This window comes from Etheostoma spectabile, chromosome 7 (genome assembly GCF_008692095.1).
Source record: "Etheostoma spectabile isolate EspeVRDwgs_2016 chromosome 7, UIUC_Espe_1.0, whole genome shotgun sequence".
NCBI classification, from domain to species: domain Eukaryota; kingdom Metazoa; phylum Chordata; class Actinopteri; order Perciformes; family Percidae; genus Etheostoma; species Etheostoma spectabile.
Genome location: NC_045739.1, coordinates 28379769 through 28398507, shown reverse-complemented (window position 1 = coordinate 28398507; position 18739 = coordinate 28379769). Strand labels below are relative to the sequence as shown.

Here is an 18739-nt window from a genome sequence, read left to right as displayed (position 1 = left end):
TTTTAACCAGGTGGGGGCTTAGCTTAGAAAAAGACGGGAAAAAGGGGGGAAAACAGCTAGCCTGGATGTCCCCAAAAGGTTTTTAAAAAAAAACAAAAAAAACCCCGGCTTTCCAAAAACTTCTAACCCAAATTTATTTAACTGTGAATCTATTTTTTAAATCTTTTACCCAAAAAAAAAATTTTTAAAAACAAACATGTATTTTTGGGTTTAAATATAGGGGTTATACGTATTTTGGACTTTTTTTGGGGCCGGGGAGCCAAAACTTCCTGGAGTGTTTGGTTTAAAAGGACAACCCCGGGGGCCAAATAAACCGGGAACAAAAAAATGGGTCCCCCGGAGTGACTGTTCCCCGGGATAATTTTTCATGAACCCAACCCTGCCCCGTTTTGGGTAACCCCCTAATTCGCCTCAAAACGATGGGGGTAATGGGTTTATTTAAAAGTAAAAAAAATGGCTTTTTTCCCCTTACCACTTACAGGTCATAATAGAAACCCCAATTTCCCACAGTAGATGAAAAGGCCCCCTACTACTTTGTAATTTTTACTGACGTTTTAAAAGATATTTTTAAAACGACAGCCCTTTTCGCGTCCCGGGCAGGCGCCATTTGGGGAAACGGTCGAACGGAACGCTGTGTAACTAGAAATTTTCCGTAACAAAGCTAAACCCGGGGTTTTGGTTGTGGGACGGTATAGAAATAGTGACTTTTACTTTCGCGTGCCCCGACAACTAGCGTTCTAAGCTAATTAGGGGTTTGCTGGTCACATTCGATTAGCATGAAAACACATGTCAGAGAACGGTTGACTCGATACCCATGTACACACCTTTAGGTTCATTTTGTGCCGGAATTGTCCTTTTAAGAGGTGCTGGTACACTAAATTTGTTGTACCTTTGGACAGAGTGATGTTAAGCCAACCAAACCAAGTCCAGCTTCATTTGTATTGAACAGTCATGAGAGGGGATATTGATCAATTGAGAATTGATCTTCTCAACAAAAAAGTATATTCCCAAAATGTCATACTATTTCTCAAATGGTAGATGTGTATGTGATTTATGCATCAATGTAATTTGTCAATTCACTGGATTTGCCAAAAAACAGACTTGTTTAATTCTCCAGAAAATCTTCTGACATGATGTATCATTATTTATACCTGATATTAAGATGGCATAAACTGTAGAAGATAATTGTATCATGTATGTAGCTGAGTAACTTTCACTTTGTTACTTTCTTACTTCACTACGAAACCACTTAATCATCAACAGTTTAAAATAACTGGAATTGCAACATCTGCATCTATAAATTATTAAATATGTGGCAAGCCTGCACATATGTATATGAGGCATCTTTTCGGAAAGCCATCTGTCTTTGTGGCTGATAGTAGTTTTGCATCTTGTCTCTGCAGGTGATGTACTTGTTCCTACACACAGTGAAGGGCACTCCCTTTGAGACACCGGACCAAGGCAAGGCTCGTCTGCTCACACACTGGGAACAGATGGACTACGGTGTCCAGTTCACATCTTCTCGCAAATTCCTCACTATCTCACCAATTGTTCTGTAAGTATGTTTGGAAAGTCTATCGCAGAGCTGGACATTTGGTTTGAAGTTTCTCTTTCAATATGATGACTAAATCAGCATGTAGTTAAACATGTTTTTGACTAAGTTCTTCAGGCTGTTAGGCTGTCTTCTGGTAACTTACCTGTCAAGCTTTCCATTCTCACGCAACTTATTTATTATGATAGCAATTAATTAAAGTGCCCATTTTATGAAAAAAAAATCACTTTTTCTGAGATTTGGGGTGTTATTTTGTGTCTCTGGTGCTTCCCCACGCATACAAACTTGGAAAAAAAAACTGAATGTCCTCTGCCTTCAGTCTCCGGGTGAGCTGTTCAAAATCTGCATGGCTTTCTACGTCACTAGCCCAGACGAGGTGGCTAACCATAGCACATGCTAGCACTAGCATGCTAGCTCGTTCTCAATGGCGAAACACTGCTACAACACACACTAGTTGACCATAATCTCCAAAAGAACTACTTCCTGTCCCTGTTCTGCAGGTATTCCACAAGTTGCCCTCGTCTAGAAGAAGTCTCCCAGCTAATCCTGCCTTGGACTGACCAAAGCTGGAGAAAGAGTTATCTAGCTGATGGGATCTTACCTAGCTACTGAGCATGTGCCACTCCCAACAGAGATAGTATAGAAGTGAGATGTCTCACTCTGTAGCTAAAACAAGTGAGATGTCTCACTTTGTAGCTAAAACCTAAACACACAGGGAGAAAACAGGATCTCCAGCAATGTTCAGGACAACCATGTAAACCTATTCTGGTACAACATCAAAATACAATTATGAACCTGAAAATTATCATAATATGGGCGCTTTTAAGCTAATGATAGCGCCACAACTGGGTTGAAAATGTTGTCTCTGGTTGACTATTTAATTCTTCCAGCTGACTCATTTTAAAACAATAAATAAAACTGTATCTGAAGTCTCTTTTATATAGGCCTTAGTGGTCCCCTAATACTGTATCTGAAGTCTCTTTTATATAGACCGTGGTGGTCCCCTAATACTGTATCTGAAGTCTCTTTTATATAGGCCTTAGTGGTCCCCTAATACTGTATCTGAAGTCTCTTTTATATAGACCGTGGTGGTCCCCTAATACTGTATCTGAAGTCTCTTTTATATAGACCGTTGTGGTCCCCTAATACTGTATTTGAAGTCTCTTTTATATAGACCTTAGTGGTCCCCTAATACTGTATCTGAAGTCTCTTTTATACAGTCCCTGACAAAAGTCTTGTCGCTTGTGTGCAAATTGACCTGAAGTGCCGCTGAAATATATTTCTAATCAAGATTTATTTACAAGAAATGGCTCATTTTAATCCCAACAGCTTTTGTAATAATGTTTCAGTGCAAAACGAAACTGTCAAAAAGTATTCTAATATTCACAGCTTGGTAAAGCCCATTGAGTCAAATTTTGCAAAGACATAAGTGTTGTCGCCTTGTCATATGAGCTTCACCTGTGACTAATAATGGATCAATCAGGTCTCAGGTGTGAATAAAAACAACCCCAGTACACTAGACCTTCACATCAACTGCAACTAGACCTCTGCAAACATGCCTAAGATTCACCCTGAGACTAAAGTTTTGATTATCAAGAGGCTGAAGACCAGATCCACTGCTGATGTGGCAGACACCTTCAATGTGTCTCAGCGTCAAAACATTTGAAGACACTGGAGACGTTTTTGACAAGCCCAGGTCAGGCAGACCCCGCAAGACAACTGCTCGAGAGGACCGTTTATTGGCTCAAAAATCCAAGGCCAGCCCATTTTCCACTGCAGCAGAGCTCCACAAGACCTGGTCCGATATTACATTTGGATCTCACAGCACCACTATTTAATTTGCTGACATATTTTATTATTTGCAGTAAATTTGTTCAATTTCTGTATAGGCGACAAGACTTTTGTCTTGCCAAAATTTGACCTTTCTGTCTTGTTTAAATTATAAATCTTTTTTCAGTGAAACTAATTTATTTCAGTGCAATGAACATCATTTGGGAGGGTTTTAGCTTTTCATATGAGCTATTTCTTACACCAAGTGATTAATTAAAAGTCAGGTTAATAGCAGGTGTTTCTACAAAATAGATAAGCGACAAGACTTTTGTCAGGGACTGTATAGACCTTAGTGGTCCCCTAATACCATATCTGAAGTCTCTTTTATATAGACCTTAGTGGTCCCCTAATACTGTATCTGAAGTCTCTTTTATTTAGGCCTTAGTGGTCCCCTAATACTGTATCTGAAGTCTCTTTTATCTTTCCCAAAATTCAGCCTTGGTGCAGACTTACAGCCACTAGAGCCAGAGCACTAGTCCATATTGCGATTTCAATAAAATTGCGTTTAATTGTGCAGCTCAACTTGATGATTCATTATATGATCTTGTGCTTGTGGCATGGCTCTGCAAATGGCAGTGTCTGTCGGTCCACCACTTTGGTCCAGACTGAAATATCTCAACGTTTGGATTTATTGACATGCAATGTCATACGATGACTTTGGTGATCCACTGACCATTCCTTAAGCGCCATCATGTCTGGACAGCTATTGGTTGGATTGCCATTAAACTTGGTACAGACATTCATGTTCCCCTATGGGATGAACTGTATTAGTTTTGGTGATCCTGTAATCTTTTTTTATCACCATCAGTAGGGGTGGGGGCAAAAAATCAATACAGCATAGTATCGCAGTATTTTCAGTGGAAAAACTGTATCTATACACGGGTACCTAATATCGATCTTTTACTATGTGTTGGTCAGTTTGTCTGCCGTTTTGCAGCAATGAAATTGAAGTGACATAAACAAACAGAGAAATGTATCTTTTTAGATAAACAAATGTTGACAAAGTTTCCTTTTGGGGACATCATTTGAAATTGGGAAAAATTTGAAGTTGGAAAAAAGGTTATAAATGGAAATATATCGTATCGTGGCGTAAGTACTGTGATGACATCGTATTGGGAGGCGTCTGGTGATTCCCACCCCTACTCAGCATGGTCAAATTTTTGATTCCTTCAAAATTGAGATAAACTTCAAGAGGGCTTTTCACGCTGCACTTAGCCCCAGGCTAAGACAGCAGTCACACTGTTGCAATCCTGGCAAATTCCAAGTGGACTGTCCCCGACTTTAGCCTCAGGCTTGCCGGCCCTGCTCCGGAGCACGGTTAGCTTTGAGGTTGCGGGGTTATCCCATAGTGACGAAATCTACAGTCGAAAAGTTCATTTCCCACACGTGTTACATCAGACATTTAACCCACGGCTAGTAGCAGTGCAGTGTGAATCGTATAGCCCTGGGCTTACTTCATCATGCAGGCCAAAAGCTCTGCAGAATAAAATATCAACCTGTGAGGTGTTGTGGAATGTATTTTTTTCTTTTTGATGACGACTTGAAACTCATCATTTGTCGTGTACATTGACACTATTCTCTCTCTCTCTCTCTCTGCAGGTATATTCTTGCCAGTTTCTACACAAAATACGATCCCACGCATTTCTTAATCAACACAAGCTCCCTCCTTAGTGTCCTCCTCCCAAAGTTGCCTCAATTTCACGGAGTTCGGATATTTGGGATCAACAAATACTGACAGAACTGACTGAGCTTTGGATTTTTAAACACTGGACATCTAGTTTTCTGTTTCTGCTGAACTATTTTAAGTCTAGAGGTTGACAAGAAGAGAACCACTTGGATTTGTCTTAACTGTACAGACTGTGTGGCGTAATATATGAAAGTTGCAGTTTGTGCTGTCTCTTGCAGCATGCCTGAGAAAAATAGTATATGCACTGCTGCTGTTTCATGAAAGTCATTTATTTCTTTACTGACATTCCTTTTGTAAGTTCGTCAAAAGGCCAGACACCTTGGCTTCAAGAAAGAGCAAATTTTGAACTGCACTGCTTTCGAATGTGACATTTATTCATTACTTGTCTGTCTCAGATGATTTCTGTTGCAAACTGCACTGGCTGCACATCTGTAAAACTCTCTGTCTGTTGCCATAAATGTGAATGAATTCATTGTGACAGCGTGGTTCATGTTCCGAATGAAGCTGGCACGTTTCCGTTTTCATTTATGCTTTTCTTCTTGATTTACTATGATGGATTTACCTGCAGCATGCATTTACGCGCCTACAATAAACACTGCAGTCTGGCTATCGGACACATAATCATGTAATTTACTGTTTTCTTAAAAATCGGGATGTTTTTTCCCACTTATAAAATGAGCAGTGAGAGCTACACGGTGTGCACACGTGGTCGTCTTATCTCTATTCCACATGGTCAAGTCGAAAAACGGCAAACTCCTTTTGTGTGTAGGTTTGTAAGAATCAATTGATTGTTTGTGGGCCAGTTTGTAAGCTGTGGGGAAGTACAGACGCTTTACATGAAGCCACCATGAGGGGGTTGTCACAGTGCGGGCAATATGCTCAGATCTCAAAGGGATACCCCCGTCCACCAATGTGGTCAGATCTGTATTGCACTGAGGTTTTTCTGTTGGTTTTGCATTGTTTTAGGGAAGTCATAGGAAATGCAACACCGTGTGAATTTGATTACTGTTGAGTATGCCCACCTGATCCTGGGAAACACATGCAAATAATGCCCGATGTATTAGCTGTCATACGTGTAATAATTTGCAACAGTTATTGGGGTGTTTCCTACCTTCAAATGTTTGTTCCTGCAACATATACAAAAAACTAGCTGATTTAGGATAATGATGGGCGGCTGTGGCTCAGTGGTAGAGCGGTTGCCTGCCAATCGGAAGGTTGGTGGTTCAATCCCCGCCCCTGCAGTCATTGTCGAAGTGTCCTTGGGCAAGACACTGAACCCCGAGTTGCCCCCGATGCTGCCCATTGGAGTGTGAATGTGTGTGAATGTTTATCTGGTGAGCAGGTGGCACCTTGTACGGCAGCCCCGGCCACAGTGTATGAATGTGTGTGAATGGTAAATGGTTCCTGTAGATGTAAAAGCGCTTTGAGCAGTTGTTAAGACTGGAAAAGCGCTATATAAATACAGCACATTTACATTTGCTATCTCAGTTAAACAGCTAATTTTGGTTATCTACTGCAGACATGCGGTTTATTGTAGATGCAGTGTATGCCACTTATCACTTTGTTTTGATTTTAACATTTTGAAACCGTTACATGGAAAGATATACCAAAGGAGATGTCAGAGGGAGAGTGAAGATATAAGAAAGGTCAGAAATTTCTACTTTGCTGCAAAAGGTGAACTTCTTAGAAAATAGGGTATAAAGTTAAATGCCGTTTCATTTGGGAATCTAGATAACTGAAAGGCAAACGGATGTCTTTCATATGGCTAGATTTGAATGATTCATTTTTCAAACGCAGATTCAAACTGTTTGGTGTGTCACTTCTAATCAAATGCAGCATCTGCAAGTGCAGTGTTTAATACAGGTCAGCCCTGTGTTTGTAAAATGGAAATTCCAAAGATTCATGTCTATCTTCCTCCCACGGGTCATTATATTAAGCTCTCTGTAATGGTATCTAGACTAGTTGTTAAGGTGATAGGACATTGATCCAAAACAATATTGACCATTGAATAAGTCAGTTAAACAAATAAGCCCCAAATCAACAGTTTTTAGCTTCTAAAATGCAAGGGTGATCTGTTTTATACCATTGTACATTAAATAGCTGTTTTTTGGACAAGGATGGTCCAATGTCCCGTTTTGACAAAACAGCTTCTTGTGGGCATTTTTTTAACACATTTGACATGTTATAGACTAAACGATTAATAGAAAATTCAGTTAATTAGTAAGTTGCAGCCATAGATGCAAAGAGGAACCCAGTAAAACTTCAAAATCCATATGGAAAATCCAATTACAATGGAAAAGTAATATTCAGATCTTTTACTAAAGTGAAAATAGCAGAGTAAGGTAAAATTACAGAAGTACTAGCAGGAAATGTACTTCAAGTATCAGAAGTAAAAGTAGTCAACATGTAGCAGAATGGTCCTTGTGGGATTCTTTTGGATGAATATAAAGCAGATATCACTAGCATTATATCTTGTATCTGATTGATGAAAAGTTACTTTAGCACTGTTGGGTAGTTTAAAAAAAAAAAAAAAAAGGCACCATATTTTATAAATTGATCAAAAATTTTGTGTGTAAAACCTTAATCTGCAAAGAAACTACAGTTGTCAGATAATTGTAATGGAGTAAAAAGTACAATATTTCCCTCTAAAATGGAGTAGAAGCATAAAATGGAAATGCTCAAGTAAAGAACGTAGTTCCTTTCCACCACTGAAGAAATTTTATATGCGCTACTATGAAAAATAAAACCCCAGCTTTTTGGTTTCAAATGCTTTGAATCATTAACCAAAGCCATAACATCTTGCCAAATTTTAGTCCTAATATTATTTTACAATGATGCTAATGCATGCACATCAGAGCTCAAATGTTTGTTTTATTCAAAATACTTTGGGGGCACTTCCTCTGATGTACAGTATGTCTATTAAAATGAAAACGGTGAAATACAAACTTGACCAAACTTTTCCTCCCTCAGCAGAAAGCTAGAGTAACGATGACTCCCTCGTCATGCTGCTGCTCAGAGGTGAGAACGTTAAACACATGGTGTAGGATATACATGCAATCTGGATGGCCTCATTACAGTTTGCTGGAGTGAGCCCATTTGGAGGCTAATGTTTCAAAAACTAAAATGTAAAAACCTTTTCGTAAGCTTAAGACAACACAAACTACCATCACGCAGTAAAAAGTTCAATTGCTTCGACCTCCCAGTAGAAGGTCCCGGTCACAGAGCATCACTGTATTTGTAACCTCAATTTTAACAGAAGCCTTTGTTCCCTTATAAAAAACAAAAAAAAACGAGAGTTCTGGCTTTAGTGCACATTCGTGGAAACTACATTACTTTGCCACATTGTTCTGCCTGTTGTGTACGTGGTGCCTCTTGTGACTGAAATCCCAATCCCGTAGTCGGGACGTTTGCACAGAAGCCACAGAGAGCGGTTCTCCGGCCACCTTTCTGAAAGGCAATAGTATAATCGTCTCTATTTTCATTCGCCTTTTAACACAGTGGTGTCTCACTCGGGTCTCATCATAGGCTTAATGTCGTCTTCCTCGTCGTCATCGGTGTCAAAAAAATCCTCCTCAAAAAGAGATCCCCCAAAGCCGTATTCCTGCGCGTGGACAGACACCTCATTTGACATCAAGTGAGGGGACCCTTCAATGAAATCAGCAAACCTGTGGGTTAAAGTGACAACATCAGTGACAACATCAGTGTTACACAATATGTGAACCATGACTGGTATTTAAATACCTATATACCAACACATACACTTATATTTACAACTTAAAGGTGACATTTGGCAACACTTCAGTAAAAGACAACGTTATTTTGGATAGATTCATATTCATATACCTCAAATCTTAAATGTGCAGACACAGCTTGCAAGAGATAGTTAATCAATCACTGTTAAAAAAAAAATAAAAACACCAATTACCTCTTTATCAACAACTCAAAAAAGATTAAATCTCCATATCAATCAGTATCAATACGCATTCAGACTTTAATGATTAAGCCAGTCTTAACCAACGCATCATATCATACGTTTCAGTAACAGATTAACCCTTAAAAAGGTAACTACACTAGTCTACAAACATACTGATGCTACCAGAAATTCACATGTGGGATCAACAGGATGATATTGGAATGACTATTATAAATTATTTCTATAAAAATTTGCAATGTACAAACGTGCAAAATTACAAGAGTAGTACATTCAGTGCACTGATGTCCTTTATAAATGGCAAAGTAAGATAAAAGCATGATTAAAAAAAGATTATTGTGACATCTCAATGAACATTGCTGTGCTGTCAAATAATTCAAATATTTAATCGCGATTAATTGCATTAATGTCATGGTTAACTCGCAATTAATCACACATTTTTATCTATTCTAAATGTCCCAATTTTTTTTTTCTTATCAACATGGAAAAGTGGATCGGCTTGCTTTGTGCAAATGTTATTTTTTTTTTGTATTGAAAACAACATCAGCATATAGCCTACTGTAGTGTTCAATTTCACACATAACATTCTCACTTGGAGCAAATAATCTCTCACACAATGTAACACTGTCCATCAATAAAAGGGTGAAAAGAATAATTTGCCGGGGGGGAGAGAGAATTGGCATCAGCTGTGTGCTTGGCCATTGAGTGGTATTTCAGACTGGACGTGCTGCGATCACTCAGTTCACGACGACACCACACAGATCACATTGGTCTCGTCAATGGAACATTTGGCAACTTTTAAAAAGTAAAATTTCCATCCAGAATCTTACTGGGATCAATTTCATCGTCTCGCGCTCGCCGACCACTCAAAATATAACGTTACTACTCTTTGGCCGGCTCACAAGCCCAAACGGCGTGTGCGCGGTGTTCCTGTTGTTTTGTTGTCCTGAATATCTCATTACATGCCAAAGAATCCACGTCGTCGGATTTTGACCTTAAGTAGTTATGTTTTTACCTTGTTTAGGAAAAAGTGCATTCATGGTGTTGTAGTTTTCCTAACGTTACTAGTTGTTGCAACAGCATGTGAAGTCACATTGAAAGGAGATAGGGGGGGAATTGGGATTTCAATTGATGTAGCATAAATACACTTGTACCGTTTCCAAAAGGTCCAACGTTTTGTGAATCAGTATTTTGGGATAACCTACATCTCTTTCACAGTAAAAAAAAAACAACAAAAAAAAAAACACTACATTAAGTTTACTTTGACTCCATGTGGTAAGAAGCATATCAACAGTCTTTTGTTTTTGTTAAACCAAGGCTGGGACTGAGCTTTAAATCATACCTTAAATGATGCCATGGGTTTTAACAAATATTGTATACTTTATTGTGTAAATGATATGCTTAGGAACAGAATATCATATAAGCACCTTTTCGGAGACTGAAGCCTGGACACCGTCTTCCACGGGCTGAACTCCGGGCTGTTGCAGTACTTCCTCAGCTCTTCCAGAGCACGCAAAGTCTCTTCCTCTCCCTGCTTCTGAAACTCCTCCTCAGTCAACAGGCGACGTGGCTCTGGCTTCCAGTGAATGTATCTTTTGATTCTCCTGCACAACACAGCAAAAGGTTATTAGGAAAAATCCAATTAAAAAAAATTATATGACCACTGGTTCTAAATGGAAAAAGCAAAATGCCATATAGTGTTTTTATATATATATATATATATATATTATATAATATATATATATATATATATATATATATTATATATCTCACTGCTGTAAGCTTCCGTAGTTTAGCAACTTACTCACTGTTATATTCTGTGTATTGCCTCACTATACTTATACTCTTGATATATTGCTGCACTACACTATATACACATTATATTGTTGACTATATATGTGTTTTTTTTGTCACTGCAATGTCAGCTGATTGAATAAACATATCGCAAAAGGCTACCACATTTCGCGAACACTCGGATTCTTTTTTTTGTTTGTTGGAAAAAATATATAAACAAACTGCACTTTAAAAACTATTCCTTTATTAGGGGTGTCTTATATTTAATTCAATGTTCAATTTCTTCTAATAAATTGTTAGCAATGATTTCCTTTTATTTGTTTAAAATACAATTGTTGAGTACAGAACTGAGTAGATTTAAATCTGTTTGGTTATTGCAAGGATGATTATTATTGCAATAGTCAACATTATATGTATTTTCCTCATATCATGCAGCCTTACAATACATTGTTATTCTATACTATATTATTACACTACTGCACCTTATACTCATTTCCCTCATTTTATTATGTACCATATTTTACTATATGATGCCAATATGTTAGTTATATTTTATTATATTAAGACTCTGCTATTAATCACACCACTGTCACTTTATTACGTCAAAATGCTCTGTATAGTTTATATTTTTTGAGCTATTAATAAAAGGTGTATCTTTTCTTATTCAGAACTAAGCAAACATCATGCAAAACTTTCCTAAAAATGACTAAATATAGTATAGATTATCAAATCAAAAACTCCTGTACAATAAAAAAAAAAAAGAAAAAAGAGTGCTCTTGGTAATAAATGTGTAAATAAACTTTTGTTTACTACCACAGAGCTGCATTACACTGCATGACATAACAGGAACTATATTACTGTACCTTTGCGCCACCTTCTGGCAGCTTTGTGAACACCCACCTCAAAGCAGCAAGTGTCAGAGAGACTGGGTACTCCAGATGTTTGGAGAACACAGCTGCCACGATGATGGAGAAGGCAACTTGCTGGATTTGAATCCCTAAATAAATCAGGAGCAGACCAAATAGCTGCAGCGTCCACGACAAGATGTTAATGCTCTTCTCATCCACCAGAGGACCGTAACGGTAACACACCGCAAAAGTGATGAATCCCACCACTGCTACATAACCTGACAAAAACACAAAAACATACACATTGACTTAGAGTGTTATTATTTACACAGTCAGTGTTTTGGACTTTTTTTTTGGGCCTAGAGCTTATCATACTTATTGTATTTTCTCCCCTGGTGATACGAATCACAAGGCTTGAAGTGGGGCGGGTATCTGTATTGTATGTAGATTTAAGCATGCACACTAAAGCATTACATACTACAGAAAACAAAGGTGATTCTCAAGTTACCAAACAAAGGGGATGCTCGACTCACTGGTCTGAAAAAATAGCCATTTAATATTAGAGATGTTCCGATACCAGCATTGGTATTGCCTCCAATATTGCCTAAAATGCTGGTATTGGGAACTGCAGTATATGCACCAATCTGATACCACGCAAATTTGTTTTTTTTAAACCTAAGGAAATTCTACATTAAAAGTAGATTATGTTCTTTTTCCGTTATAACTGTCTGTCAAACTGGATGAAAAAAGAAAGTTCTGTGGCGTTTGTAGGTTGTGTTTGTTCATGTTTCACAAAGACTTTAACCTGAGCCAGACTGACAACGGAGATAGAAATCATGTCACATCCATACAGGGAGAGTAGAATACAGTTGTTAAAACATAATAAAATATATGACGGACTGGTACTGGATCAGTACTCCGTATCGGCCGATATGCACGTTCCAAGTATCAGAATCAAGAAGCAAAAAGTGGCATCAGACCATCTCTATTGAAATTGCTATATTAGGGTTCTCGCTTTGGTCTGATGTGTCAAACAACAGAAGTTTGTGTTGACAAAGGGTATGTACCTAATGCGATGTTCCAGTGTTCTCGCAGAATTACACCAAGGTTCTTGCAGACAAATTGGATGGCGTACACAGAAAACGACCAGCCGCCAACAATCAAGACATAAAAAGGGCTTTTCTGAGGTAACAGCAAACACAAAGGGTACAACAATTAGACATGAGGACAAATTGAGTTAACCTGTAAAATCATGGATTTAAAAGTAAAGAAATTCCATACCTTTGGCAATAAGCGTGCCAAAATAAAAAAGAGGATGATGAGAGAGGCGATCATGCCTGTGCTCATACCAGCAGAGTAGAAGAAAGCTTGACTCCTTCATCAAAGGGAGGAAAAATTAGATAATAGTATTTAATCCTGTTAAATCCTAACAATGTAACTTGAGCAAGAAAAATTACCTGCTGAGTGATTCTGCAAAGATGAACAACAATGCTCCGGCGAGGAATACCAAAAACAGATAGATATCAAACTCTGCAAGGGAAAAGAACCTGTGCTGACCATGTAACATCGGTCAAAAACCAGCAAATTAATTGTGTCAATTTATTTTCAACTTACTACGAAGGGGGTTGACAGTGAACTTTGTTTTGTCAGCAGGGTCGATCTTGAAGCACGTCTCCTTGCTGAACAGATTGATGTTAATAGTGGTCTCATTGTGCCGCTCACGTAACAAGCTCTGAAACCAGCTCCAGACGCTGAATCGTTCCAGCTCCCGCAACTCCTCCTCCCCCTCCACAGTTTCCACCTTAAACACGTTGGAACTCCACACTTTGATCTGTCAGAAATCTTCAGTTATTATAGACCTATTAAACTGAGTTTCGCCATAACGAATTGTTAAAATAAAGTGCAGTATGATTTAACCCTCCTTAACAATAACTGTTGACACTCTATCCCTGGCAAATTTAACACAAAGTGTTAACGCAGCACTCTTCCATTTTCCACCAATTCAGTGAGATAGGATTTTTTTTTTGCAGTGTTTTTCTTCTAACTCTTGATTATGCTCTATAAGTTAGGAACTCATTTGTTCTAACAATGCTGAGAAGATAAATGAGACCAATGGAGGTAAACAATTTGGTCTCACTATAGCTATACCTATCCGCTTACTGGCCATAAGCTTATCAAAAATCAAATAACTGAGTGACCCACATCTCTGAGCAAACCCTAATGGGCCTATAATAAGAGTTTAAACTTTAACTCATGCTCAGGAACTGAATTTGCAGTAACATTTTCATTTGACTGGAACAAGTATGAGTGGGGTTGGTTAATGACACATATAAAGCAGAAGGTTTAAACTTTCCTGTGAACTGTGGAACCACAATGATAAGGCAACTAAAGTCTAGCATCACGTGTTTAAGCTATTTGTACACCACGTAGGCCCAGTGGTGTAGTCTACATACGCAGATTTAACCCTTGTTAACAATAACTGTTGACACTATATCCCTAACAAATTTAACCCAGAGGCATATACTTTTTCTTGATGTCACAGATCATATCTAAGCTTTAAACCACATTTTGTAGATTTGGTCAAATTTGACCCCAAGATACCCAAGCATGATTGAGAAAGGTGAGTGCCATACATTAACTTACCTGAATTCTTGTCCAGGTTTGCCTCCAAGTTGGCACCACAGAGTTTTTGTAACAGAACCTGTTGGAGCCTACCATGATGTACTCCTCTCCATCCTTAAGATCAATTACTGGTTTGTTACCTGCGGTTTAAAAGCAGAGACATGCATGTAATACTAAGATTGCATCACATGACTTCAATCAATCAAAATTTATTTATATTGCACTTTACAATTACCAGCAGGTATCCAAAGTGCTTTACTGTACTGTTTACTGTAGCAGAAACCTGGACATGAACGAATGTCTGTTGTCTTAATTAACGTAATTAAAAAAGAACACTGGCAATAGTGTGCATTTTTAAGACTGTAACTCACAGTAAAACAGCTGTGCACTGCAGTTTGTTTAGCAACTACTACTCAACCATGAGTTAATGCTTTAGAGTTAGAGTAATTACACCCCTATTGTATTGTTCTTTTTGTATTGTTTTATATTTCCTTGCATCATATTCCATATTAATTTACATCTCTATATTACAGACAAACACTATGCACCACTACTTAATCATATCATCAGTTTAGTGCACACTGTTAACACAGAATCTGCACACCACTATTGTATTGTTGTTTTTGTATTGTTTTATATTTCCTTGCATCATATTCCATATTAATTTACATCTCTATATTACAGACAAACACTATGCACCACTACTTAATCATATCATCAGTTTAGTGCACACTGTTAACACAGAATCTGCACACCACTATTGTATTGTTGTTTTTGTATTGTTTTATATTTCCTTGCATCATATTCCATATTAATTTACATCTCTATATTACAGACAAACACTATGCACCCCTACTTAATCATATCAGTTTAGTGTACACTGTTAACACACAATCTGCTATTACACTACTGTCACTTTAACACTAACTTATGTCAATTTACATGGTAGTTTTTGTCTTGTTTAATTTCTATTTTGTATTCTATTCTTATTTTAGTCTTATATACTTATTGTTATGTATGTGTCTGTACTATTACTGTCCGTATTACTGTTTTTATTTCGTTTGGTGCGTTTAGTGACGCACAGGTTTTCTAATTAGCATGATTAGAATAACCTGAGGGCGGGGCGGGCTTGTGAGCTCGAGCAAAATGTCCCAAATTTGTTCTCAGCAAATCTATAACAGCTAAATAAATATCTCCCCTACACAGAGACAGAATTGGAGAACAGCTAGCAGTGACCGGGCTAAAAGAAAAGCTTAGCATAACTTCTTTAACGTTACAGTTTCACTTCATCAAAAAAAAAAAAAGCCCAACACAAGCTAACATGAGTTAGCGTGAGCAAAGACTTGTTTAAAATACGTATCATACTAATTAAGGTATTATTGCTACCTAACACTGCTTCTTACCCGTATCCTGGTGTCCTGAGGTGTGAGCTAAAAATACAAGCAGCACCGTAAAAACCGTTAATGTAACACGTTTAGAGGTATAATTGTTTATCATTTTCATGCATCCCGCCATGATGATAGCACCATTTCCCTCCCTCCTCTTGGGTTTTGCCCGCCCCTTCCGCCTTCTTCTTCTTCTTCTTCTTCTCTTGGGTTTTACACCAGTTGGCATCCCACACGTTGCATTACTGCCTCCTACTGTTATCACTCGTCATCTATTATTTCATTCCATTGTAATTTTCTAATCCGGTGCTTTTCAAATATGTAAATATGTGTTTCCTCTTTTTTTGATAACTTATGCAGCCCTGCAAACATGACCCTGAAACCAGCACTCCAGCGTCTTCTTTTCCTCACACACACTGCTGTGCCCAGTTGGGTCTTTCCTTTTTATAAAAAGTGTAGGCCTACTTTTCAATCTGGTATGACTAATTCTTAATTTACTGATAATGATTTGCTCTTTTCGGTTAGCCCCAATGTTTCTCAGTCCTCCTTCTTTATTTTGCATTCATGCATTTTGTATGTAAGTGTCTCCTTTTTTCCACACTATCCCAATGTTGTTGCCATTGTTTTGATATTTCCCTCCAAGTTCTGCTTTTCCCTCTGATTTTGACAGTTTAATGTGCAGTTTTACATTTGCTTTCTTGAGCTCCTTCGGCCTATGGCAGCCTGGTTGAGTTACCTGAGCCAATCACAGATTCACACTGGATGTTGTTATTGTCGGTATGCGTTCAATGCTCAAATGCATCGATGTGTTATATACTATATATCCAGCTTATTTTTACAGTCTGTTATGAAAAGGTATAACAAAATTCAGTGTCTTTTACAAGGATTGTTCAACGTCTCTCCAAGTGGACTGTTGAGATGAAGTTAAGGCCAGACCACATGGACCAACTAGGCCTATGTTTAGATTTATAGACTTATATAAAGTAAAACAAAGGGGATTCATATGCACCACCACAACTACAGTATGTACTTGTCAAAGTAGAAAACGCTTTTAAAAATATTAAAATGTAGTTTTGTGATTTCTTAATTGCATATGGTTGGGGTGGCATTTCTACAATCGTGATTACAGCCCCGTGATAAAGTATGAAAATGTGTATTGTTTACCTAAACCACAAATAAAACATATTAGCAAAGCTTTACAGACACATAATTGAAACATTGTCCACTTCAGTCTATTGCATGTCCATGCTTTCATGGTTAAAATTATGTAATGTTACTGTAATTGGTTTATGTAAGGGCCCAGATAGAAAGTCTTTTGTCAACCTGTACCTTTAGTACAAACAAGAACACCTGTAGTTTGACATTGGTGGAGTAAGTAAATACAAGTGGCGATGTGGAGGCCCTCTCAAGGATACGCTTATGAGGGTGTAGGCTACCATTGGATTTGTCCTATACACACACACTAATGACTGTAAGCATGAGAGTCCATAATAAATCTTAAATGTAAAAAGTTTTATTACACCTCCACAATACCTCTACGTGTAAGCCACAAACCTTTCTTAGTTTTACAACATGACTTGAATACCCAGTTTTAGCCTTTTTTTGTTTTGTTTAAAAGACAAACTGACTTGGACACACTCTTATGCATAAGTTATAAGTTGGTGGCAGTATTCTATTTTTAAAACAATCCATTAATTTTGGATTTACTGTCAATTAAAACTAGTTTGAACCTGTTTATCTCTGACGGAGTCAAATTGAAAGCATTTTGTAGATGGCCAATAAGCGTTCCATGTCTACTCAGCTGTATCTGCTGCATAGTGATAGATTGTCGCATTTAACAGACAAATGATTTGACAAGATCATTCATGTGCAAATCAAATAAAGTGCCCAACACTGACTGAACCCTGTGGTACCCTCGTGTGGACAGTCAGAAGAAGCTGTTTAAGACAAACCAACAGACTTTTTATAGTTTTTTTTATTTTGACAGTACAAAAACACAACCAACAGACAGCTACACACTAGCCCCCACCCAATACAACCACCATCATGGAATTAAAAAAACCACAAAGGTTGTCGGAATAGCAAATATTTGTCCATGCATGCCCAGATACGCTGTGACTAATAGGCTGAACAGGCTCTCTGCACATTGCAACATCCAAACCACAGACAACAACGGTGGATTGACAAGGTATTTTGTACATACATTCATGGTCTCCAGAGGATGAATCCCGCTGACTTCTGTGATGCTGGCACGCTCAACTAAGACGGGGAAAATGTTGATCATAATAACTGCTTAACATCAGTATTTTGAGCATGTTAGCATGTAGCTCAAAGTACCACTGTGCCCAAGTAGAGTGTCACAGAGCTCCTAGCATGGCTGTACAGTCTCATTCTTCACTTAACCACTGCCCTGCAGGCCTATGCAGTGGTGTAGTCTACAATGCATTGTAGTGGGTATGTAGGGGCCAGGATGAGGGGGACATATCATAGTGAGGGGGGTCTGGGTGTCATCCTCCAGGAACATTTTAAGAATCAATGACTTCCTTTCCTGCATTCTAACACATTATGGACCAATTTACTGTAGAAATAACCTTAAATTAGACTATGCGAAGAAAAAAAAAAAGATGACAATTCAAAATATATCAAAATAATAATGCAAAGTCTGTTGTTACATTTCATAGCACATTTTTAAGTGAGTATGTGGAACTCCTGGAGCTTTCTTAATGGGTATACTGCGTATACTTGCATAAAATATGAAGTAAAGTATACCTTACTCTGTCTCTAAAGAATTGATTATGCCATATCTATCATTTAGCATATATGAGGGAACTCTTTGTTACCACAGGAAAGGTAATTGCTGTCCCAACCTTTGGGATCCGCCCCTGCTGGGCCAGACTTGATTGGAACAAAGAATGTGTGTTCAGGTAGTTTGAAAATAGGTGACACGTGGCCAGATGTGGTCTCATTTGACCAATAAGGAGAGTTTTCACTTGTGGAACCACCCTCTACTCTAGGGAATAAATGTGTGTGATTTGGAAATTTTCAGGACTGGTCTCATGTGACTCCATCCAGGAGAAGTATGGATCAAGT

General features: G+C 38.1%; 2 protein-coding genes across 3 annotated transcripts; one reads left to right on the top strand and one right to left on the bottom strand.

The window, feature by feature from the left end:
* Positions 1-1381: 1381 nt before the first annotated feature.
* On the top strand, positions 1382-5760 carry ormdl2 (ORMDL sphingolipid biosynthesis regulator 2). The gene is made up of 2 exons (XM_032520119.1): positions 1382-1555; positions 4982-5760. The coding sequence occupies exons 1-2, from the start codon at positions 1407-1409 to the stop codon at positions 5115-5117; spliced, it is 285 nt and encodes a 94-aa protein (XP_032376010.1). The 5' UTR covers positions 1382-1406; the 3' UTR covers positions 5118-5760.
* Positions 5761-7246: 1486 nt separating this feature from the next.
* nemp1 (nuclear envelope integral membrane protein 1) lies at positions 7247-15893 on the bottom strand. 2 transcript variants are annotated; one of them, XM_032520070.1, is made up of 10 exons: positions 15668-15853; positions 14286-14404; positions 13257-13473; positions 13100-13172; positions 12924-13017; positions 12710-12824; positions 11695-11920; positions 10428-10604; positions 8913-8963; positions 7247-8734 (listed from the first exon to the last, which is right to left on the bottom strand). In XM_032520070.1, exons 1-9 carry the CDS (start codon positions 15777-15779, stop codon positions 8957-8959), a joined length of 1140 nt encoding a protein of 379 aa, XP_032375961.1. In that variant the 5' UTR covers positions 15780-15853; the 3' UTR covers positions 7247-8734; positions 8913-8956. The 2 variants fall into 2 exon arrangements, with proteins under 2 accessions (XP_032375961.1, XP_032375960.1); XM_032520069.1 differs by lacking the exon at positions 8913-8963 and having other exon boundaries at positions 15668-15893.
* Between the last annotated feature and the right edge of the window lie 2846 nt (positions 15894-18739).

What these genes read in the sequence shown, in the direction of transcription:
- ormdl2 (XM_032520119.1), top strand. Translation starts at nt 1,407, where the DNA reads ATGTACTTGTTCCTACACACAGTGAAGGGCACTCCCTTTGAGACACCG. An exon ending in ACTATCTCACCAATTGTTCT is followed by an intron (nt 1,556 to 4,981) that starts GTAAGTATGTTT and finishes CTCTCTCTGCAG; the next exon opens with GTATATTCTTGCCAGTTTCT.
- nemp1 (XM_032520069.1), bottom strand. Translation starts at nt 15,878, where the DNA reads ATGCCAACTGGTGTAAAACCCAAGAGAAGAAGAAGAAGAAGAAGAAGG. An exon ending in CTCAGGACACCAGGATACGG is followed by an intron (nt 14,405 to 15,667) that starts GTAAGAAGCAGT and finishes TTTAAACCGCAG; the next exon opens with GTAACAAACCAGTAATTGAT. An exon ending in AAACCTGGACAAGAATTCAG is followed by an intron (nt 13,474 to 14,285) that starts GTAAGTTAATGT and finishes GATTTCTGACAG; the next exon opens with ATCAAAGTGTGGAGTTCCAA.